This window comes from Vigna unguiculata, chromosome 5 (genome assembly GCF_004118075.2).
Source record: "Vigna unguiculata cultivar IT97K-499-35 chromosome 5, ASM411807v1, whole genome shotgun sequence".
Taxonomy (NCBI): domain Eukaryota; kingdom Viridiplantae; phylum Streptophyta; class Magnoliopsida; order Fabales; family Fabaceae; genus Vigna; species Vigna unguiculata.
Window position 1 is genome coordinate 45,921,419 of NC_040283.1, and position 25,491 is coordinate 45,946,909.

The 25,491-nt window shown below is 29.4% G+C and overlaps 3 protein-coding genes across 4 annotated transcripts; 1 reads left to right on the forward strand and 2 right to left on the reverse strand.

Moving 5' to 3' along the window:
* Window positions 1-840: 840 nt before the first annotated feature.
* Window positions 841-4,215, reverse strand: LOC114185651 (cyanogenic beta-glucosidase-like). Its single transcript, XM_028073512.1, has 13 exons — window positions 4,035-4,215; window positions 3,787-3,856; window positions 3,324-3,382; window positions 3,131-3,206; window positions 2,949-3,026; window positions 2,766-2,853; window positions 2,213-2,468; window positions 2,007-2,122; window positions 1,662-1,870; window positions 1,541-1,572; window positions 1,346-1,448; window positions 1,110-1,218; window positions 841-1,030 (listed from the first exon to the last, which is right to left on the reverse strand). The coding sequence occupies exons 1-13, from the start codon at window positions 4,194-4,196 to the stop codon at window positions 859-861; spliced, it is 1,530 nt and encodes a 509-aa protein (XP_027929313.1). The 5' UTR covers window positions 4,197-4,215; the 3' UTR covers window positions 841-858.
* Window positions 4,216-6,351: 2,136 nt separating this feature from the next.
* LOC114183633 lies at window positions 6,352-8,426 on the reverse strand. Its single transcript, XM_028070715.1, has 3 exons — window positions 8,243-8,426; window positions 7,991-8,067; window positions 6,352-7,221 (listed from the first exon to the last, which is right to left on the reverse strand). Exon 3 carries the CDS (start codon window positions 7,180-7,182, stop codon window positions 6,766-6,768), a length of 417 nt encoding a protein of 138 aa, XP_027926516.1. The 5' UTR covers window positions 7,183-7,221; window positions 7,991-8,067; window positions 8,243-8,426; the 3' UTR covers window positions 6,352-6,765.
* A 7,510-nt stretch (window positions 8,427-15,936) lies between these two features.
* Window positions 15,937-23,921, forward strand: LOC114185075 (probable E3 ubiquitin-protein ligase ARI7). 2 transcript variants are annotated; one of them, XR_003604743.1, is made up of 16 exons: window positions 15,937-16,290; window positions 16,859-16,983; window positions 17,132-17,237; window positions 17,369-17,459; window positions 17,656-17,828; window positions 18,152-18,256; window positions 18,344-18,432; window positions 21,073-21,180; window positions 21,346-21,436; window positions 21,571-21,660; window positions 21,806-21,853; window positions 22,378-22,449; window positions 22,883-22,982; window positions 23,068-23,194; window positions 23,294-23,719; window positions 23,810-23,921. XR_003604743.1 is itself a non-coding variant. In XM_028072574.1 (15 exons), the coding sequence occupies exons 1-15, from the start codon at window positions 16,114-16,116 to the stop codon at window positions 23,562-23,564; spliced, it is 1,773 nt and encodes a 590-aa protein (XP_027928375.1). In that variant the 5' UTR covers window positions 15,937-16,113; the 3' UTR covers window positions 23,565-23,915. The 2 variants fall into 2 exon arrangements, 1 of the variants encoding a protein (XP_027928375.1); XM_028072574.1 differs by having other exon boundaries at window positions 23,294-23,915.
* Window positions 23,922-25,491: the final 1,570 nt, after the last annotated feature.

A 25,491-nucleotide genomic window follows, 5' to 3' on the forward strand; every position in this document is an offset into this window, starting at 1 on the left:
TTTTGTTCCTGCATTGCATAATTTCTTCTAGTATACAGGTAAAAATTGGAAACGTTTTAGAAGATAATAATTAGCACATACGATTTATGATGGACTCATCTAGCTCTAATTGATTTTTCCACATTTAAAAAAAAAAACTAATATTTTAGTTTAATTTTAAATTTTTCATATACTGTTTTTTTTATTAATGATTCTTTCCTTCTCAAGCTCTATTTATAGAATATCTTTTTCAAGAACAAAAGTTAAGGAAAGTCTTGCAATAAGAACAATCATAAAATCTGAAATTATCCTTAACAGTATGTAGCTTTAAGGAAGAACATTGTTTGTGTCAGAAGCAACCTAAAAAATGAATTCATCATATCTTAAATGTTGTGGGTTGCACAATTATTTTGTGACGAAGTCAGATGGGCCAAGTTATAATCCAAGTGAAATTTCTAATAAGACAATTGTTAAGGGGGAGATTATTGTATGTAACATCAATTGTTCCATGACGGAGGTCAAATAAGCCGAGTCACAATCGAATCATGACGTTTGGACTGTTACACTCTTAAGTAAAAAGAGTTGCGCTCTGACTAAAAATTATAGTTCTTGACCAAGTAGTAAACTTTCGATCCTAACAATTGATATAAGTTACACTCTTAAGTAAAAAGAGTTGCGTCTTGACTAAAAATTAAAGAGTTACACTCGATCCTAACATTAAATACATATTCAACTTAAAAGAAAAAAAAGGAAAAAAGAGAAATACGATGGAGAAAGAATAATTCAAAAATAAATTTTTATTTCTAAGAAGCAATCATACAATAATTTATAGTTAAAATTATTACATGAATGGGTGTTTCTAAAGAGATTCTCTATGGTCTAATACTTGCGAAGAAAGTTCTTGAACCATATGGCAGAGAGCTTTGGATATCGCTTCAAACCATTCTTATAATCCACATAGTGTATTCCGAAGCGCACCAAATAACCAGAAACCCATTCAAAGTTGTCCAATAATGACCATGCAAAATATCCTTTTACATTTACGTCATCCCTTGTAAAGTCAACAAAATAAATAAATTACATTTTCAAAAAATATTATTTTTAAACAATAAAAATAAATTATTCATTACCTAATTGCTGAATTTACGTAATACAGATGACGATAGTAATAGTCAATTCTGTATATATCTTGAAGAGCTTCCTCTAACGATAGTTTTGGATCGGTGAATTCACTTATACCTACAAATTAAAAGCAATAAGCACTACAAATGTTAGAAGAAAGATTCAATATAATTTTAATTAATTTTGAATAACTATTTTACGAGATATATTTCAAAGATAACAAAATGATGTTTGATTTAATTACCATTTTCAGTTATGTAAATCAAAGGATTCTTGTAATTTTCTTTGGTATAGAGCAACACTTCTCTAATTCCTTTAGGATAAACATATAACCATTCAGAACCGCTCTGCAAATATAATTATATAAAGTTATATAAAACCAAATAAACTAATAATAATAATAATATGAACATAAAATTTGACATGATTGCATACATACCGATGGACCTATTGGAACGCCATTGCGAAATGCTACACCACGAAACAAAATACAAAATGTGATATTATGAAATTATAACACATAATTTAAATAAAAGTGACATAGATAAAGTTGTTCTTACATGAACTTTTGGCATTGGAATCTGTGTCATAATTAGGTCGTGTTTTGGGTGCATCGGAAACATAGTAAGTGGTGTAATAGTTTAATCCAAGAAAATCAAATGAACCAGCAAGAAGCTTTGATTCTTGTTTAGTGAACTCTGGTAATCTTTTACCAACTAAGTCACGCATGATTTCTGGATACTTTCCTGATGTCAATGGTTCCATGAACCTACAATAATCATTATCACAAATCAAAATACCAAATTTTATATTTTCTATCAATTACACTTTTAATTACACGATCACCATGTATCTGAGGTATTGTTCACCTTGGAACGCGTGTTTCGGTTAGAAAAAAGACTTACCATCCATACATGAAGTCAATGGCTCGTTGAGCAGCTTCTTTATCTGCTTTTTTATTTGAGATTGGCTTGAACCAATGAGACACTATTGTTATGCCTATCAAGCCCTTTTGAGATTCCTGAGTAGAGAGTTTCAAATGTTAAGAACAAGAATTATGCAAAAATACTTGAACCCCATAGAGCAATTAAAAATGAGTATAAAAAAAAACCTGATAACTTTTCTTGTAAAGTTGAACAGCTGCTGCATGAGCAAGTAGTTGATAATGCGAAGCTAAATAAGGTTCTGTTCCTGAATCACCACCGGTGCAGTTTGGATTTAGCCATTCAGAACATCGACCTGGTGCAGAGGTTCCAAGTGCATAACCACCCTTACTAAAAGTCCATGGCTCGTTCAAAGTAATCCAATATTTCACCCTATCTCCAAATTCTTTGAAACACACTTCCACATAGTCTTGAAAATCATTTCTGAAAATCAGTCATCCATAAATTAGGAGACAAAACAGAAACACAACACTGATGAGACTAGAATTCAACCATATAAAATATTAAAACCATTTTTAACCCAAAATCTTAAGATGATAAATTTATAGGTCTTCATCCTTATATGTTGTTCCACTTTTTTATTTTTATCCAATGTGAAACATAGACTCACACTTGGATTTCTAACAAAATTAAAATTAAAATTCACCTTGTAACGTAAATAAACTAGATGTTATTATTTGTAGTTATGATAGCATTGAAAATAAATTTTGAGAAACTTACACAATGCGAGGACTTAAGAAACCTCTATATTCTTCTTCCAGAGCTTGGGGAAGATCCCAGTGAAAAAGTGTCACATATGGTTGTAGACCTAAAACATTAATATTTCACGCTTATAAAACTATTATAAAATGTAAAGTTTTTAATTAAGAGAAAATGAGAGAGTAAAGAATGAATGTTGTTGACCTCTGTCTAGCAAATGATCAATAAAGTTGTTGTAATAATCGATTCCTTCTTGGTTTATACCTCCACTCAGCTTTCCTTCTATTTATGGTTAAAAAAAAAAGATTGAAATCATTAACATGAAAATGCACATACAATAATTACGAAAATAATAAATAATTGTTGATCAACAACTTTGATCTTACTTGGTAGGATTCTAGACCACGAGATGGAGAATCTGTATGCATCTGCATTCATGTCCTTCATTATCTGAACATCTTCCTGTTATATAAATGAAAAACAACATCCGAAACATATAACTAATTGTTTTGATGAAGAAGATAATTGGTTTTTTCATTAATTCGATGTTGTAATCATTAAGAATTTAGAATATTGTACCTTATAGCGATGATATTGGTCAACTGCCACATCTCCATTACTTCTATCTCTTATCTTCTCTGCAAGTATTACACATTTATATTACTTCTATCTCTTAGAAATACAAATAGAGACAGTAAATAACTTAAGTCAAGTCTTAGAAATCGGATTTAAGCCTAATTCAACTCCATAAAATCAGTTTGTAAGGTGATGTTTACACTTTACTTAAATATTATGAAATTGTTTTATCTCTAGTCGATGTGGAACTTCTAACACATCCCCTCACGCTAAGTTATATTCCTCTCGTGCATGAGACTAAAAATTAGTAAATGATCCGTTAACGGGTGGAACAGAATCTCCAAAAAAATTCACTAGGATAGACTTTAACCAACTCTGAAAGGGACTCACTTCTAACATCATGAGCAAACTCTTCTACTTTATATCACGTTAGAAATCGAAACACAAAAAAAAAAAAAAAAAAAACCTGGATATTTGTGGGTGAATTCATCCCATATACTTGGTCCTCTTCCATCTTCTTTTGCCGCACCTTCATACTATAACATGAACATAACAAAATCATGTGAGTTTAGGTTCGAATCTCAAAGGTTATAAGTTCTTGTTATACAAACATATCATCAAAATATATAATGTCATGTTTAGTTTGAAATCTCAAGGTTTGTGATAAGAACAATTTTGAATGTAATACAAAAATGAAATCTGAATATGTTTTACCTGGTATGATGCTGATGCTGTTCCGAAAACGAAGCCTGTCGGAAAACTAGTTCGATTGAGAGAAGAAACATCGACAACAGATGTACGAAGAGCGAAAGTAATTGATGGTAATGTGAGAGGAAGAGCCAAGAAGAGAAGGAGAATAAAGTGTTTGCATGCCATTGCTGAATCTTAGATTCTTCTTACTGCACAAAGTTATGATGTGTAAATGTTCCTTTTATAGAGAAGAAGAACATAAAGTTGTAGCTAAATATAGTTTTAAGTAATTTAGAATGAAGCTCAGCCATTCATAACTCAAACTATACTGGTCAATACTTCTAATTTAATCTACATACTGTGAGGGTTTTAGTGCAGTTTGGAATGATTTTAGCTACTATATTATTGATAATATTTATTATTAGGCTTTAATATATTGATAATGGTGTTTTTTTTATTATAGTATATTTTTAAAATTTTGAAACTAATTCAAAAAAAATTCAAAAAAAAAAATAGTATATTTTTAAAAATTTGAAACTAATTAAAATTATAAATTGTTGTAAATATGTTTATCACCTTTTAGAGTTTGATAGATAAGGTATCTTCTCAGAGAAGTCAACCAGAGATATGTCTTGAGGATTTTTTTTTTTTTTAGGCTCAATTAATATGTTTACTAAAAATTGTATATTTTTTTTCCAATTTCATGTCTCTGTTGTTTTTTTACCTGTTATTTTTTAATAGAACTTTTCTTCTTCTTTTTTGACAATTTTTATAAAGGAATTGGAACAATCTAATTTTTTCATTTAACTGTATTGTTTTTACCTATAAAAAAAAATTTACTTAAATAGTCTTAGTGGTATTTAGTTTTTAAAAAAATTTAAAATTTCTAGCTATAAGGATGCCACTTTTAATGAAAAAATCTATATATTTAGTTTATTTTTTGTTAATATAAGATAGAAATGCGATTTGCTACTTGTTTGTGTTTTTTTTATTAGACTATAGTGTTATTAAAAAATACAGCTACTTTAGAATTAAATATATGTGAAAAAAAATCATTAATTGATGGGACGTAAATTTAAAAAATACATTACAAATGTGGAAGCACTTTTAATGTAATAAACCTGTAAGTTAATAACTTGCTAAAAAAGGTGCTGAATAAGCATAAATCACGTACTATCATTATGACTACCAAATTCAAGGTTAAAATTATAAAACTATAAACATAATAACAAAGAGTGCCATAAATTAGTGGGAATTTTCTATTATAATTAATTATTAAAACTTAATTTATTAGTTTTATTAATTTAAGATAAAATGTTATTGTCAATAGTTGAATCCTTCCCATCTTGTGAAACCCATTAACTTAGAAGTGGGTTGACCTGAGCATTCATGTCACCCTAAAATGTGTAATAAAAAATATATGATATTTCAGTCTTTTTATTTTCAATTTTTGAATTCTGAAATTTTTTTTATAAATTTTTACAACTTTGAATTATGTAGTTTGATTTTAAGTAGTATGTATCCACCACATTTTGAATTAAGTTCATCTTTGTTAATGAAGAAATATTCAACTTTAAATTAATTATGTTGCTGCACGTGTTAAAGCATGAATTCCATTTTTTTATTTAAAAAGAAGGTTTATTTATTCCTTGTAAATAATATATTTAATTATATATATACACTTTTCTCTTATAAAGAAAACAAACGAAATATTGCACCATTGAATTCATTCATTTTGGTTGGCCCAATAAAAGATAAAAAAAAAAAATTGAAGATAATTAGCAGTAGCACATACGAGAATACACCTAAGGGTGCATTTAAAAAAAAAAAAAAAAACATATATGACTATTTGAAAAGAAGGAATCCATATTCTTCATAACTTTTATTGGCCAACAAAAAATCCATATTCTTCATAACTTTTTATTGGCCAACAACACAACTTTATAAAAATCTTTCTATTCCAACCATTGTTATAGAATTACCACAGCAGTAAAACAGTTTCAGTATATGATGACTTTTCATGCACCCAGTTTCTTTTGTTAATACTAACAACATATACTTAATGAAACTACAAACAGAGTGTTAATTCCAGTTCATTCCAACAAAATGAGTTTAAGTTCAGAAGTTCAGAAATTCAGACTCGTGAATTTCATTTGAATTTTCCTTTTACCTTTCAGGCATGTGACAATAACACAGAAAAATAAGGTAAGCACTTGAGTAGTTCTCAGCAATTCAACACCATACTTATAATTAGAAGCAAAAGGTATGATTTCCTTTTTCACCTTGTGATGAAAGAGAGTATAGAAAATGAAATCGAAAGTGAAAGTGAAAGTAGAAAAGGTTTGAATTGGAAGTGTTATAGCATTATAAGACAACAGGTAGCATTGTAAACTCTCAAATTCATGATTGAAATAAAGAAAAGAAGGAATTAATGACAGGGTATCAGTGAATTAAACCCTCAAAATCAGACTCACCCAGGAAAAAGGAAACTAAAAATGAGAGCAAAGAAACAAAACAAGTAAATAAAATAAATGATACTACTGAGCCTCACTTCCTATCTGATTGTAATTGGTAATATGAAAAGGAAGAAAGTCACTGCACAACAACTTCGATCAGAATTCAGATTCTCTACTGAATTTTTTTTGTGTTGTTCTCTGCTGAGCATTAAACATAAACAATGTTGGATATTTTGAAGACACAGCAGAGAAACAACACAGACAAACCCAACAAAGAATCCAAATTCCTTTGATTACGGTTACTTGCATTGCACACCTGCTTCAGCAGCTCGACGAGGTGTGTTCTTGCGTCTGCTTCCATTATGCCTAAAACCATTGGACTTTGTCAACGCAGCAGTGGTGTTTGATCCATTGCCAATGCCATTTTCTTCCTCAACTGACTCCAGTTTCTCTTTTACCTGTGAGCTTTTCTTCCTTTTCCTTCCATTTTCTGTTGCCGTGGGGCTTTTCATCTCTTTGTTGGAGATTCCATTCTTCACATTGTTGTCACTGTCATCTTCTATCTTCTCTACTTCTTCTTCATCAAAATCATCCTTTAACGGTTTCTGTGGCCTCCCTCTTCTCTTCTGCATGGGAACTTTTTCATCTTCCCCACTTGCAGGATCCTCGTGATTGATAACAGTTAATTTTTTACCCTTTCCTCTACCTCTACCCATGCTCTTAAACACACCTGCTCATGCAAACAAGGATGATACCTGCAAGAAAAACACACATGGGATTCTTAATCTGCTCAAATGTGAAAACGTTGGAGTGGCTTCAATGGAACAGATATAGAGGTAAAGCCATGACTTAAAAAGGGTTGCACAAACACAAGCTTAAGAGCCATTACAAAACAAAAATCTGATCTGATATAATGTAATGTAATATCATAGCTATGATCTGTTACATGGCAAGAGAAGACATAAAAAGAAACATAGTCCTCCATTTTTTTTTTCACATAGAAAGAAAAAAAACTTTTTATTCCCCTGGATTAAACCAATATACTTTACTTCTAGGGCTTGATTTTTCAGTGAGGCCACAAAATTACCAAACACTTCAGTTTTTAGCAGTATGGAAAAAACTTCAGTCTTTAAGAAGATGAAAACTTGGTAAGAGAGATGCATGTTCCCAAAACTCATATAAAAATAGATTAGGGCATATAGGAACGCCAAGAGAAATTGACAGTTCAGTGAAATTGTAAATCAATGCGAGATAATGAACAGAAAAAGTTTCTAATCTAAACCCAAAGAACCTTCACAAGATTCATAAGAAAGCAATGAAAGCAACAAACTTGCAATTGGAGAGAACTGATAACAATTGAAATCCATAAAGTCACCTCAAACTCTCGGAAACCCATAAATCCTAAAGCATCCAGAAACAAAATCGAAAAAAAAAACATTTTTAATCCTAATGCAAATTCAACAGACAGAACAAAAACAACAGACATCAAAAATAGAAAGAAATAATGCAAAAATAAATACTCACCAGAAATGAGGATGATGAAAAGATTGACACAGGCAGCATGACTCAAGGAATGGAATCTTTCAAAGCGCTCAGAAGAACTCTAGAACAAGCAATACCCAGAGAGTTACTATCATTATTTATTGGGAAGCAAGCAGATTCGAACAGTGAAAAACATTAAAAAAAAAAACAAAAACCGTAAATTTGAAAAGGGCATAAAGAAAAAGGCAGAATGATCTTAAGAAAATGAATGAGAGAAGAAGAAATAAGTAATACCCATTTGATGAAACATTGAGAGAGATTGAACGAGTAAAATGGGGATTTGGTCTAACGGAGTTCCAAGTATGAAGAGAGTGGCTTGTGAGAAAGAAGGGGCCAAATGAAACAGAGGCGAAGTAGGGATAGAAAGAAAGAAAGAAGCGTTAATAGATATTTTGTCTATTGGTTCATGAGTCTGTGACACTGTACACACTTGGGTGTATTTATTTATTGCTGATATCGCACAATACAAAGCGTGAACAACGTTAAATCGTGAGGGCCATTCTCGTAAATTCAGAATCATAGTGTTTGTACAGATAATAAAACTGTGTACAGTGAGCAACTACACATAAAATAACCGTTAGTGGTTGTGTTTGGTGCTTACGTGTGTAGTGCACTTGTGTAACCTAGTTGAGTGCATGTCGAATTTCCAAGTGCAGATTGCATGGAATCTGTGATGTCTTTCAAGTTCCAACAACAACGATAACTGAAACCTAGGTAATTGGAAAATGAGACATTCTCTTGCTATTAGGGGCATAGATTATTGCATTATTGCATCATGGTTACAAACTAGAATACGTGATGTGAGTAGGGTTCAGAGACTGCTTTATTTTGTATATATAGTAATAGAAAAATATTATGGAATATCTTTTTCTCAAAAAAAGAAAAAGGATTAAACTGAAATCTATGAGAGAGAAAAAACGTTATACTGTGTATAAAAATTAAACTTAATTATATATATTGATGATTCAAGTTAATAAGCCGTCATCTGAATTTGTAATTTTTCTTTGTTGTTTTACGTACCCATATGTTAAAAAAAAATACTTCTCGTTGGAATAAAGTGATTATATTAATCAAGTGAATCTTAGACACAAAAAATTCCCAAGTTGGTACTAAGTTTATTTTTGTCTGTTTTTGTTGTTGAATAAAAATATAGCGAGTTGAAAATCAACTCTTGGACCCTGCTATTGACACCCCAAGTTTGTCTTAAAGTCTTAGCGAGAATGAAAAGACAAAAATATACTTTTGGTGCATGGTTGAAAATACTTTGGACAAAAATATGTTTTCACCGATTAAAATCAACGTAAAAGAAACTTGTTTCTGTTGTGTTATTTTTCATTTTCCAACTAAAAACATAAGGAAAACTTTTATTTGTTTCATTTTTCCTAAAGAAAATAATTTTTTATTCAATAGAATTTTAAAAAACAATTGTGTATCAGTTTCGGGAAAAAAAAAAAGGTAATACAATTCCTTCTTTGTATTTTAAATCTATACCCCGGTTAAAGTGTTTTTTTTTTATCTTAAAAATTTGTTCCCAAAAAAAAAAATTGTACTCCTAATTATATGTACACAAAGGAAAATTTTGAGTCTTTTGCAAAACAAATATATATATATATATATATATATATATATATATATATATATATATATATATATGCTTAAATAGAAAAATACTTGTAGATAGGTAAAACACGTTGGTCCATCAAAATTACAAAGAAAACAAAAATCAGAAATAGGTTCAAACAAAAAAAAACACGTAAATTCGTTTGAATACAAACAAATCAAGTAGTTGATGATTTAGTAAGGAAGTCTAAATGTTATTATAGAAACTGTTATTTATTTGATTCTTATTTATGTTCAACATAAAATTAAATCAGCTTATTTCTTTAAAAATAAAATAAAAACAACTATTAATAGATCTTTCAGGAACACGTGTATAATTTCAGTACACCTTGTTTCGATAAGATTGTGGAAAGAAACTTTCATTAAAATAGGTTAATATAAAAATAAAATAAAAAACTCCTCTTGCAAATGATGAACTTACATAAAATAGAAGTGCAACATTATAAAAATAAAGAAATTATCAGGGGAACTTACCAAAATAGCTAATTAAAAGTAGTTACTAAATTAAATAATAAATATGAAACAGCATAAAGATGTGTATTTATACTCTTGCAACCAAAGTTTTATAAAATAGAAACACAATCATGGCACCTTAAGACCCCGTGCATTTTATTTTTTATTCAACTTTCTCAAAGTGGGACACTCGCTCTCACACAAATTAATTAACAATATATAGATTTCAACAAATCAACATTAAATTTGACTATCTGAATTTCACTTTGAAAAATCACTTTAATTCATATTGGTAAAAAAAATACACACCTAACACATAGAACATTAGTCTAATTTAAGGCTTTGAAAAAATGCATTTGTTGTTTGGTTTCTAGAATTGGTATTACCCCTATGCAAGTTTTCCTCCTTTGATGACTTAATCTTAAAGAATAAAAGTTTTAATATACTTCTTTTTTACATATGACACCAGCATTTGGGATGTGACAGAATATTTAGGAATGTGCTTTTAAAAGATGTAAAATTTAATGGACATGGAATACAAAATTTATATAAATAATGAATAAAATTATCGTTAAGTTATGACACCTTCATTTTTTTATTTTATAAAAGCGTAATTTGTTTTTTTTTTCTTTATATATTCTCTTTAATTTTTTTTTCTAAAATATTGAATTTTAGAGTTATTTGCTCACGGTAGATTATATTTTAAATTTCACAATAATTAGAAGGTTAAGATATTTTTAGTAGAATAAATTTCTATTTTTCTATTGTTTTGTTATGTTTAATCTTTTGTTTCAATTTTTTAGTGTCAATAAAGGGAGTATATTACTATAGTGTAGGGTCAAACTTTGTAATTTATAGTAGTATAATTAGTCTTTTGAAAATGTACAAGAATAATTTTACAAGTACGCATGTTAAGTTTAGGTAAACATGATAATAACTTTTAACATTTATTTAATTGGATATTGAAATTATGTTATGTCAAACTACGATTACATATATTTTGTGTAATGTTGGATGAAGTTTAATATAATATATTAATTATTTTGAGAACATTGATGTTGGGGATTATTCAAATGTAGTTTATACACTATTTTGTATTCTCTATCTACTGGAAATAAAAACTGTTTTGGTTTTGGCTGTATACTCGAGTGGTAGATACTATTCGTTATGAATAATGATTATGTTTAATGTTATTAAAGCTTTGACATAGATACTTTTATACCTAGCGATACCCATTTTCATTTATAATTTTATTTTTTTATAAATATTTATTTTTTAGATTAAATCAGTTATTCTATTTTTTTTATCTTTTAAGTAACCTTTTTATTAAATTTAACTGATTTATTTAAGTTGTTTATATTGTCTTGATACATTTTTATTTTAATGTTATACGAAAGATATATTTTAACATTAAATAAATTTAATAAAATTTGATTAAAATAATTAAACTTATATATTTTTAAATATGATATAAATTAGTTTAAAATTTTAAAAATAAACTATTTAAATTTTTACTAAAATATCACGAATTAAAAACATATTTAGTCAAAAAAAAAGTATGCACAATATTTTGAAAATTATAATTGAATGTAAGGACAGAAGGAAAAGAAGTATCGACCCTTGATTCTTCATTTGCATGTTCTATTAGTATAACTGTCTAATCTCTCTCACATGTTCCCACATTAATTGAAAATTGGCTCATTCAATCTAGGGAGTATCAGAAAGCATGATGGGAAGAAACATTAGTGCAAAAAATGAGAAGATTTAGCAATGTAAAGAAGGTACATAATTAAGAAAGTCAAAAAGGGTGTTAATATATGGCACATAAAGCGTAGTTATCTCAACACGCATGTTTGCCTTTTAAATGTCACCAAAGTTACTCTACCCCTTATGCCAATCCTACTGTGTTTACATTAAAATATATATATATATATATATATATATATATATATATATATATATATATATATATATATATATATATATATATATATATATATATATATATATGCGTGGCGCGCACATCAATTATTCTGTGATAAATATCAAATGAACTGAATTATAATCAAATCGTAATATTTAAACTGTTACACTCTTAATAAAAAGAGTTACATCCTCGTTAATGATTACTAGTGTAAACACAGGCGCTATCGCGCCTGCGTGTACGCATTTTTCGAATTATATTTATAATTGATGATATTGTAATGTTATTAAGTTAATGAACAAAATAAAAGTATATTTATAAAAATTAAAGTAAAATATATGGAGAAAATATGAAAAAAATAATTGTTGATGAATAGTATGAGAAAAAAGAAAAAGGAGATAAATAAATAGTTTTATAAAAACTTGTAAAATTAACCATTAATTTTTAAAAATTTAATAAATAATTAAATTGTAAAGGGTAAAATTGGAATTATGAAATGTGGACACAAAAGAGGGAATCCCCTTTATATATAGTTATAGATAATTAAGTAAAAATAGTTGTGTTCTAATTAATGTATAATTTTTGATAATTTTTTACTAAATAATTATTGAAAAAGTAAAATGTGTAAAAAAAAATTTGCAATCACATGATTGGACATGTTTTAGTATCATTTTGTCCTAATCATTAAAATATATTTTATATGCTGAAATCAACCAAAAGCATCAAAACCATTTGATCAAACATAAGGATCGCGGAATATTTGTCCATGACAAAGACACATGAAAGCCTTCGATTACACTCGCTACAAAGCAACATACATACATCGATTTCACCCTTTCAGCTTTTGATCCTCCACATAACACAAATTCCAAACTATAATGGAAAACACCAACTTATATTCTTCCACTCATCCAACCAATTGATCCCACTTACATCTTCAACTTCAAGATTCAATTTCTCCATACACTCTTTTTTTTAATACAAAATATTGTACTGTGAAAATAGTTTTTCACCCGATGAATAGGATAAACCCTAAAATAATTCTAAAACCTAAACCATTTCTATTATTATTAGAAGTTTCACGTCGACTAGAGATAATGTCAATTTATAATACATAAATAGATACAATTCTCACCTTACAAGTCGATTTTGTGGAATTTACTTCTAACAATTCCATCAAAACTTTCAACAAGATCTTAATTCTTCTCACTGACTTTATTTTCATGGTCCCTTTCCATACCAGTTTCCTCTTTCATGATACATCATCACCAATTGTTCTTTTTAGCTTTTGGAAGGGGTTTTTGTTATTATTGTTGCAGTTGAGTGTGCTTCTGTTCTCACTAGTTTCCTTTTCCTTTTACCAACTCCTGTTTACGTTTTTCTAAGCGAACAGGTCAAAAGATGAAAAGGAAAAAGAGAGAGAGATTAGGGTACAGACAAAAAATGTGTGTTTTAAAATATGTTGACTTTTATAAAAAAAAATACTAATTAGATTTTTAACATAAATATAATCAAAGGTTTTGCTACTCAATTTCAAAACAATTTTGGCTTGACTTTTTGGGATGATTAGCATCAAAATTAATAAATTCACCATACGTATTAAATTATGGTTGAATTACAGTATTACAAAAGTTATAGATTTATCTTTTGGGTAAGAAATAAGGTGGATAGAAAACATAATACAAAGTTAATTAATAAAGAAAAAGTTTTCATTTGTACATTTTAGTTTTTATTGTAATGACTATAAAATAGAATGATTCTACCTATAGACTATAATAAAGTATCATTACTGTATCTATGATTTATTTTTTTAAAAATAATTGATTTCTAAATAAATTAATACAAATATTTACTTACACCACTTTTGAGTCACATACATTATTTTATAATTCACTTGCAAATACAAATACCAAAACAATATAAAAAAGTAAAAAAAAATGAACTTATCTATTATTCACTCTTATCGGATGAATGTGTATAATTCTTCAATAGAAATAATTTTATGATCTTTGATAAAGAAAAAGTTTAGAAATAAAATCCAAATAAATTGTTATTTTTATAAAACGGATTTCATTAATTAATATAAAATTAATTTTATAATTTAACCTTTTATTATTAAAATATGTTAGTGTCTTAAAAAACACTATTTTTCTTAAACCATTTTTTATATTCTTACAATTATATTTACACACTTTAAACTATTCAATTAATTTCTCATAATTATTAAGACAATAAAATTTAAATCCAACTCAATATTACAAAATTAGAATTTTTTTATTTATGTATTATAAATTAATCTTATTCTTAATTTGTAATGAATGTACTTGAATTTCACATTCTCACATCGATAATATACATTGTAGATTTACATTAAGACATAAAATGTAAGAATTGAAGAGATCTGCCATAATGCAAATATCAATCGGTAAAACTCTCAATAAATCTAATATGATTAGATTATGTTGTAGATCTTCAATAACAATCCATGCAATAATCTAATTAAAAAAATAAACAAAATGAGCGATATTATACATTAAATATATAAATATGCATAAGTTCACTTTGTGTTGAATTGTATCAATTTAAAAATAAATTGATATGTCAATATTACCATATTTGTTATTTCGTTTTAAAAATTTACTCTTAGTTTTGTCTAAAAATGTATATATGATATTTTAATTGAATGTTTATTTTACTCCTTTCACATATTTATTTTGAAGTATAATTGACAATGTTATTTTTGAAAGGGTTAAATATGTTTTTGGTCCCTCAAGTTTCAGCGAAATTTAGAATTAGTCCCTTATCAAAATTTTTGATCAATTTAGTCTTCATCTTTAAAAATGCGTAAATTTAGTCATTTTAGTCAAATTTTGTTAAGTTTATCTGACTTTTCAAGCGCATATCATGATAGTATTTGAATTATGTACACCGTTTGAAACATTTTTGCTTCCATGTTAACTCAAATATTATCACAAATGCGTTTAAAATGTCAAATAAACTTTATAAAATTTGGTAAGAATGACTAAATCTATGCATTTTTAAAAATGAATGACTAAATTGGTATAAAGTTTCGAAGATGGACTAATTCTAAAATTTACTTAAACTTGAGGGTCTAAAACATATTTAATCCTTTTTAAAATATAAACCAACAATACACAAAATTAACAGTATTAATGAGAAAGAAATTTCGTTGAATGATAGTATAGCTGAGATATTAGAATTGAAAGTGAGAAAATAAATTTCGTTCTATAACATTTATATTTATTTCTTATTATGATTGCGGTAAAAAAAGGGGTGATAGAAATATTTAAAAGATGTTTGTAATAATTTCAAACGGTTAGTAAAATTAAATATATTTTAATTTTTTAAACCGTCACATCATTATGCTTTTAAAATAATAAAATTAACAGCAGAACATTGTGAGTTATACCAGGACAACGCTCGTTACTGTGTTTACTTATAATAGAAAATGCGGTTTGTAAGAATTATTAGTTTTTAAAATTATAATTTTTGAGTGTCAATTAAAAACATTAATTAAAACTTTTGAAAATATGAAACTGCTACGTCCTTATGTGAAAATGACTGAAAGTTTGATGAAAATTAATTATCTTAAAATATATATTTTTTAAAAAGTTAAACTGAACATTGAAAACATAAATTTGGCACTAAATTATTCATAAATTAAAATAGATATTTTCTTTTTAGTAAATTTAAACTTGTTATTAACCATATTAATCTATTTAAACACTCACCTACTTCAACATGAAGACATCCTTACAAGCTACATGTGATAAAAGTGTATCATTCAATATTTTGAATAGTAAAAAATAACCATTACAAAAGAATTACACATTCCATCTTTAATATTATTATTATTATTATTTTAAAAATATATAGATAAAGATATAATTAAATTATTATTCTTCCACTTTCCAAGCCTCTCGTTAGTTAGGAGGAGAAAGGATCGAAGGCAGAAACCATAAAGCAAGACACTTTTTTCCTTCGCCTTCACCTTCCTCTCTAATCTTCGGTGCTGTGCCCTAGATTTTCTCTAACCCCTTCGATCGTTCCTAAATTCCAAAACCTTCACTCTTCCATTAGGGTTCCTATGGATTCCGAAGACGATATGCACGACGCCAACGATATCGAGTCACTCGACGACGATTTCTACAGTGGCGAGACCGAGGATGCTCCCATGGATTACTACAGTGACTACGATGACGTCGCCGACGACTACTTCGAAGACGCTGATGATTCTGACCGGATTGAGTCGCGTCGCCCCGAGGTAGGTCTAGTTTTGGACTTACGTTTCTGATTCATTTATCTTTTTCAGCTGCGAATGTCGTTGTTATCACCTACTTTTGCCGACTGTGAAGTATTAAGTGATTCGAGTGAAGGAGGCTGATAAGGCGGCTCTTGCGGCGGAGTAATTTGTTACACTCGAGAGTGGTGGATGTATTCAGATGAAAAGGATACTGTTCAAGCTTTACGACACGTGGTTGATTTTAATAAATTCTGGAACTATACCGGAGTGTGTGGTTGGTAGGGCCGGAATTTGTGCTCAATTGATCTCGATGACTAATAGTATTAGTCAATCGCTGGAGTCGGTTGATGTATCGAGAGGGCGTTGGTTTAAACGGTGGAGACGCTTTTCACTCCATTGCGCTGCCGTTTTCTTCGAAATGAAAAATATCGAAAGAATTATAACATGCAATCTCTTGGTTGTCTTATGGATACGATCATGAGTGCTCTGTTTCTAATTTGGGACCTATTGTGTTTGTTACTCGTGTCTCTGTTTGTTTCTGGAATTATATTATCTCTGTCCGATTGACGGATCCCTGTTTGGATTTCAGCAAAATTTTACCATACTGAGGGAATTGGACATCCGGCAAAGGCAGGAAGATGACATCACAAGAGTATCGACAGTTCTCTCAATACCGCGGGTTTCCGCGAGCATCCTACTTCGTCACTATAATTGGTAAATTTGTTACCTTTTGACCTTGTATTTGTCTTGTTTCCTGTTGCAGTTTTATGTGAACGTATAGTTTGATGCTGCCTTGTTTGATAAAGTTTTGTCTCTTTTATCGTTTACTAATACACTGAAGGAGAGTGAATTGGTGATGCAGGAGTGTCAGTAAGGTGCATGATGCTTGGTTTGCTGACGAAGAACAAGTTCGAAAGACAGTTGGTTTGTTGGATAAGCCAGTTTTCCAAAATTCTAATGCTAGAGAGGTGAGGCGTGGTTGTTTGGGGTTTAAAACAGGTTGACTAAGTTTTAATTTTCTTGTCATATGCTGCCTGGGTTTCATTTAATCTTCACTGCATGAATTATCTCACATTTACCCCTTTTTGTGGTCGGTCAGCTTACTTGTGGCATCTGTTTTGAGATGTATTCTCGTTCACGAGTTAAATCGGCTGCTTGTGGTCATCCTTACTGCTATTTGTGCTGGGCAGGTATTAGCTGTGTGCCATCCTTCTATTCTTTGCTTGTCACGGATACCTGTCTGTCTTGACATTGTTTTTAAATCATGCCTTGCGCTGTTGTGTTTTTTTTGTTTGACTAGTGTGAATACATGTATCATCAATATTCTTTCCTTATTGTTTTTAAAATTTTGTTAAACCACGTTCTTCTATTCTTTTTACATGCTAGGATATATTGGCACATCAATTAATGATGGTCCGGGATGTTTGGGGCTGAGATGTCCTGATCCCACTTGTGGTGCTGCTGTTGGTCAAGATATGATTAATCTTTTAGCATCTCCTGAAGATAAACAGAAGTATGACCGTTACCTTCTTAGGTCCTACATTGAAGACAATAAGAAGGTATGTTGTAGATTTTTGATTTGGTGATGATAGTAAAGAAATTATGCATTTTGTTCTGCCAACTGCAATCTTGTATTGATTTGTTGACAATTTATGTCCAAATTATGCATTCATAATTCTTTACATGTTGATTTAAGTGTTAGTGTGGCTACAAATGGCTATAAATTTCTACATTTTGTGATAAATGGTCCATTAGTTAACACGTAATGTTTCCCTACCTTTCTTATTTAAGTCCTGCTTGTTTTTTATGATCATTGAAGTTCTACACTTTTTGACACCATTCTCTATTTCGTTGTCTAATCCTGCTCTCTGTTTTATTGTAGACCAAGTGGTGTCCTGCTCCAGGTTGTGAGTACGCAGTTACTTTTGATGCTGGAAGTGGAAATTATGATGTATCTTGCCTCTGTTCATATAGCTTTTGCTGGAATGTAAGTTGTTTAGAATCTGTTTTAGATTTTTATAGCATTACATTTTAGAATTTTCATATTCCACTAATTGGTGTGTTGGATGTACAGTGCACAGAGGAGGCTCACCGTCCAGTGGACTGTGGCACTGTGTCAAAGTGGATTTTAAAAAATAGTGCAGAATCCGAGAACATGAACTGGTACATAATATATTTTGAAATCTGTAGATGTTAGTTTCTTGCTGTGCTGTGCTGATTGTCCCTGTTTGGAGTTGCCAATAAAAATTATAGTATTTGATGCCTCATTTATGTCAAGGTCAATGAGTTATAAATGTATATTCATCGATGCCTTGTTATTAATGCGTGTTTATCAATGTTTTTTAAAGTGGACTGGTTATTGAACCAATTATCAAACTGGTTCAAGGGCTGAACCTGGTTCGAACTGGTATCTATATAGTATTTTAATTTTATTTAATATTATTAAATAATTAAACTCATTTATGTGAAGACTAATGCACATTACAATCATTTTGTTCTATTGAAAATCTTTGCATCTGGGTGTGCATATTAGTTGATAACACAATATTAATTAAAGGGTATATTGTACATATCTCCGTTAAGGTTATACTAAATGACACTTGCATCCTCTCTAGTTTTAAAATAGACACTTACCTCCCTTGTGTTTTTAATGAAATGACACTTACACCCCCTATAATTTTTAAATGAGCATTCACGTCCTTCATGATTTTAATAAATGACATTTACACTCCATATGTTCTTTCTTTGTTTATAAAAGAAACTTTAATTTCTATATTTTAATGCCTTAATTTTATTTTTTTTAACTTTCATAGTTTTTTATTTAAATTTTAGTCAGTATGGTATTTTTAAATACAATAAGGGAGTTGAGTGTCCTTTAGCAAAACTATAAGGGGGTAAATGTCTACTATAGAGGGGATATGAATGCCCTTTTATTAAAAACATAAGAAAGGGGGATGTCTATTTTAAGACTAGAGAGAACGTGGGTGTTATTTAGCATAGGCAATTTCCCCATAATGAACACATCACAGGACACCAAAGGGGAGCAACATTATACAACAGTGTTGTAATATAAAAAATACTCCTGGTTTTAATTATATTAAAATATATTTCTATATTTATTGTTTTGAAATTAAGCACATTCAATTATGAAATAGGATAAAGGAATTGAGGAATAATAATGGAAGGGTGAGATTATTTTTTCTTGAGTGTGTTGTTGCCTGTGGGTGGGTTTAAAGCAAGGTTATAACCCAAAGGTCAACTCACGAACTTGTACGAGTCTATGAGTATGCTCACTGTCTATGAAATGACTGATCTCAAAACTTGTTTCTCGGTGTACTCAGAGTAGACTTGACCACATTTGGTTCACTCATGGTGGACTCATGAGTCTGAGTCACTGAGTTCGTGAACAACGACATGAAATGTTTTTAGAAAACAAAATCAATGATGTGTTTTGAAAAGATTTCGTAGCGATTGGATTGGGTCCTAGCTTCTTCAAACAGAAAACGTACTTCCACGTGATCAATTAGATTTCATGCTTTGTCTCTGGCCATCACCACTGCATGTCGCGTTTTCATGTAGCTTTCCTATTTATGACAAATGATTCCTGTGTGATGGTTTTGCGCAACAAAACTAGATAATGTTCTGGAAATGTTTTAAACCATCTTTAAAGGAAGAAACTGATGATCCCATGTGAGTATTTTATTTTTATAGTTGAATTTGGTTAAATGATAGCTGGAGGTGTAAAGGAAAAAAAAAACGCACAAACTGTTGTGTTTTTAATTTTTCTATATGCAACTTTACTGAATCAGTTCTTAATCCATGGAATATTCATGTATTGCACTGCTCTAAGCAGTGAAGTTCACTGTAGGAACCTAGCTGTTCATGATTTCCATTTAATGATTCAATATGATTTGGTACGCAAAATATACAAATTGAGGAGACAATCACATGGCAGCTGAAATTGTGGCACAAATTAGTAGATTTACTTGATACAGATCTAAAGTTTGGAATTGTCGTGTACTGACTGACTGAGTGGGTTGTTTGTAAATTGTGTGGGCCACACAGTTGGGTCAATATGATTCAATGTGATCTGATGAAACGAAAAGACACTTAAACTAAAAATAAAAATGGACAGATATGCATAGTGTGCAGTTTCCACATTAGTATGTAGGAAAAAACCTATATAATTAATCTATTTCTACCAATTTGTCCTCAACTGTACCTGTGAACAGAGCTAGGAACAAACTTTAGAGTTCAGATTTGGACTACTTGTCTACCTACTAGTTATTAGCTAAAAGCATATGAAAAATATTCTTATCAATATATCTTATAATATTGTATAGGATCTTAGTGATGTCTTAGGATTGACTTTCATATTTTCTAGCTCTTTCATGATTTCTTTCCTTATTTGATTTCATTAGGTTATAGAGTATAAATAGGGGTCGGTGTTTTCTTTTTAAATTTCAGATCATAACTTGCACGTCAAATCAGTGTAAATTTTTGCTTTCAAATTTTTGTTCGATTCATTCTCTACATAAATCCTCATTTTTGTTTTTGAGAGATAGATGTTGTATATTTTGTTAATAACATATAACTATTCATAAAATTTGTAATGTAATTCAAGCTAGGCTTCATTACTTCTCTGAATCATATGATCTGTTACAATTTATGATTCACACTTAAAAATTCAGAGATTGAAGAATTATTTGATATATGATAACCAATGTCCATTTTATACACTACTACAGTGTCATTTTTTTTGGATTTGATGCACCAAACCAGCTATTAATTAGTGTTTTTCAGGATACTTGCTAACTCAAAGCCGTGTCCAAAGTGCAAGCGACCAATTGAAAAAAACCAAGGGTGCATGCATATGACTTGTACTCCACCTTGTAAATTTGAATTCTGCTGGTACGTCTTTCCCACCTTTGCATGCTTCCACTTCCTTTTTCTTCCTTTTATTGGTATGAATGATGCTTTTATATTTTCATATTTAACACGTCTAATGTCTATTTCCAAACAACTTTAGCTTATGTGAATTTTAACTAAACTTGATATTTTGTTTTATCTGCATAGGCTATGCCTTGGTGCGTGGTCTGACCATGGTGAAAGGACGGGTGGTTTTTATGCATGCAATCGTTATGAAGCAGCTAAACAAGAGGGAGTGGTAAGAGTGACCTTGTAATGCTGTACTTTTCTTGATTCAGGTTTCAGGCTACCAGTATCTGCTTATGAACTTAGTCTTGTTACATGTAGTATGATAATGATATCCGCTTTTGAACTTAATCTTGTTACATGTAGTATGATGAAACTGAAAGAAGAAGAGAAATGGCAAAGAATTCGTTGGAGAGGTACACACATTATTATGAGCGGTGGGCCAGCAACCAATCTGTATGCACCACTTGACACTTTTAATGTCCATTATCGTTATGATTTTTTTATCTACAGTTCCCACATCCACTGTTTAAATTTTATTTTGCTTGAATTTGTTTGGGTTAATGACGTATAACTAATTTTATTTTTCTTTAACTATCAGTCAAGGCAAAAGGCTCTTGCAGACCTACACCAGATGCAAACTGTTCATGTATGTTACACATACTTTTTTATTTTGTTTTCTTCCATTTTATTCCCACCTTCCTCTTCCCTCCAATTAGCTTGCAGTGTGTTTTGACAACTGATGTGAAATCTAATTTTCTGCGGTAGGAAAGCTGATTTTTAAGCGTGCTTTGAAACTTTTAGGAATAATGGAAAGTGAAATTGCAAAAGGAAAAATATGTGTAGTCCCTCAAGTTGGCGCAGTAAAAATATTAAGTTATTCATCCTTTCATTGTACAATAATAAACAATTGAACGTTGAAAATAACTAGCCAAGGTCTTAGTTTTTGCCGCATTCCTCATGGCTGCAATTTTTAATTTTATTTTTTTGTTCTTTCTTAGCCTTTTAATTATTTTACTGTCACGTGTCTGTCAATATAAACTCTAAAAAAAAGGGAAAAATATACCTTTTGCTCTATTGCTTTGTCATTTTTCTTACTTATAATTAGGGCTTGATATCTGCTTTTCAGGAACTTTAAAATTGTGTAGTAATTGTCTTTTTTTCCTTTGGCAGATTGAGAAGCTTAGTGACACACAGTGCCAGCCTGAATCACAGCTTAAGTTCATAACGGAGGCATGGTTACAGGTAAATGAATATTAATAGTCTTGAACTTGGTATAATGAGCAGTAAAATTTGTTGATTGTTTTACGAACCTTTCAATTATTTTGGACTGCATAGTAGTTTTACTAGGAACATGTTTGGACGATCTTATTTATAAACATTTATGGGAGAGAAAAATAAGAAGCAAAAAGTAGTTTCTGCTGCACAATTTAAAAGTACAAACTTAAGAGAAATTATATGAGCAAAACTTCTGCAAATTTACTTGTGCATTATTTAATTTTAATTTTTCTTTATTTTTTCTCCTAGAAGTGTTCATGGAAAAGATTTTTCAAACAAGTTTTAGGACTCATAATTCACTATTAATTTAACTGTTTTCTGAAGGTGGTGGTCCTATGATGAGAATATTTTCAACTGTTGTAAACTGGAAGGCTTTCTAATTTGAATTTCATGTTGGCAGATTGTTGAATGCAGGAGGGTGCTGAAATGGACATATGCATATGGGTACTATTTACCGGAGCATGAACATGCTAAAAAGCAATTCTTTGAGTACTTACAAGGTTTTGTTTGTCAACTTTAATACTAATTTGAAATATCTTGCATATGTGGTGGTTCTCCTACAAACGATACTTTTATTCCCACCAGGTGAGGCAGAATCGGGTTTGGAGAGACTTCATCAATGTGCTGAAAAGGAACTACAGTTATTCCTAAATGCCGATGGCCCATCCAGAGAATTCAATGACTTCCGCACCAAACTAGCTGGATTGACCAGGTAGATGCTCATGTCTCTATATTTTTGTATACATCTGATACACCAAGAAAGTCCACCCTAGGGTGTATACATGTTTTCTAATTCATTTTGTTTTGGCAGTGTGACTAGAAACTACTTTGAGAATTTGGTGAGGGCATTGGAGAATGGTTTATCTGATGTTGATAGTAATGGGGCTGCTTCTAGCAAAGCAACGAGCTCGAAAAATGCAGCAGGGAGCAGCAAGGGGAGAGGAGGAAGAGGAAAAGCAACTATCCGAACTAGCATATCCAGCAGAATGAGTGATGATAATCATTGGTCTTGTGAACATTGTACGTATGCAAATGTTAGGTCTGCCACCACATGCCAGATGTGCAATCAACAGCGGCGATGACTTGGATCCTCCATTAGAAACAAAGTGTCTTCTGCCTCAGGCCAATCCAATCCACCGAAAGCTGAAATGGAGTCTTTACTTCCTGTTATATCATATACTGGCTCCCTTTTGTAAGGCTATTTTAATGTGAAAGGGGGTTAAGTCGCGTAAGAAAGGTTATCCTCCTCGCACTCCTATTGGATACATCACAATTTAATGTATATAATGTTTTATCTTAAACTTTCCGTGTTGGGTTTATGCAACAGGCTTCTGTAACTGAATATCATACACAGAACATACTGGAGATGAACACAAATGTGCTTGTTTGTGTCCTGATTTCTTCTGAATCTCTCTGCAGCTTCTTTTATTTTACCTTAAGTTCTTCTTTCTTAAATTCCACGAATAAGGGACCATTTGACAGAAATACACAAGTATTACTCTGTTTTATAGCACCTTTGAATTTTGACTGGACTGAGAATTTGGCGAGGTCTTGTTCTATATGTAGCGTGTGAATCTAAAGCAGACATTGAACTCCCACTGCTAGAGATATTTTTTTTAAAGGTATGAAATATGTCTATGGTAATTTGTATTTTTAACAACCATCTGTAGCGGTTCTATATATCTTGGTTTAAATAATGTGATAGGATAAATAACATCATAGATTATAAATATATTCGAGCAGTACGTGGATGGAAAGTTTGCACAAATTTGTAAATGAGTCGCAGAGTTTAGTATTCTTTAAAATTAAATGAAAGAAAAAAAATACTTATTACGATAAAATTATTTCATTGTTCTTGTATTTAATAATTTAATTTATTTATATTTATTACCTTCTTTTATATATATATATATATATATATATATATATATATATAAATAATTATAATAACTAGCAAACATATAGGCGTTATATAACGTTTGTATGTATGTATTTTTTAAATATGTGTAATATTATATTAGTTGGTGATGATATTGTAATGTTATTAAATTAATATATAAAATAAAAGTATATTTATATATATACGTTATATAAAGTATGTATGTATGTATGTATGTATTTTTTAAATATGTGTAATATTATATTAGTAGGTGATGATATTGTAATATTATTAAATTAATATATAAAATAAAACTATATTTATTAAAAATAAAGTGAAATATATAAGAAAAGATAAGAGAATAATAAATAGAAAAAAGAAGAGAAGAAGTAAAGATAAACAATTTTATAAAAAGTTTGTATAAGTAACAATCAATTTTTAAAAATTTAATAAATAATTATATTTTAAAGGATAAAATTACAATTTTGAAATGTGGGCACAAAAGAGAATTTTTTTTTATACATTATTATAGATTATATATTAATTATATGTATATTATGATAACACTCTGTACTATAATATATATTTATTTATTATAACGATAATATATATAATAATCATATTATATATATAATTATTATAATAATTAGTATTATTATTATTCAAATAAATATTTTTTGTATATAAAATAAATTTAAATAAATGTGAAAATATAAATTAAATAGTTTATTTAATAAATTATTTTAAGTTATTGAGAAAAATAATAATTTATTTCAAGTTATTAATGATAATATCAATAAATCATATTTTTTTAATTTTAAATAACATTTTTAATCTTATTTTAATATCATTTTTTCTATTTATGATAATTATATAATTTACTTTATTAAAAATTATAATTTATTAAATTTTATTAATGGTACACAAATTTTCATTTTACTCATATCTACTTAAACTATATTATCTTTTCTTTAATCCAAATAACTTTATCTTTACCTACAAATTATCTCAAATTGATACAAATTCACTTTTCAAAATTCATACTTCAATCCAATTTAGTGTCTAAAAGTAATAAATTAAATGATAATAATAGAAAGTAATAAATATTACATAAAAATTTTAACAAATTT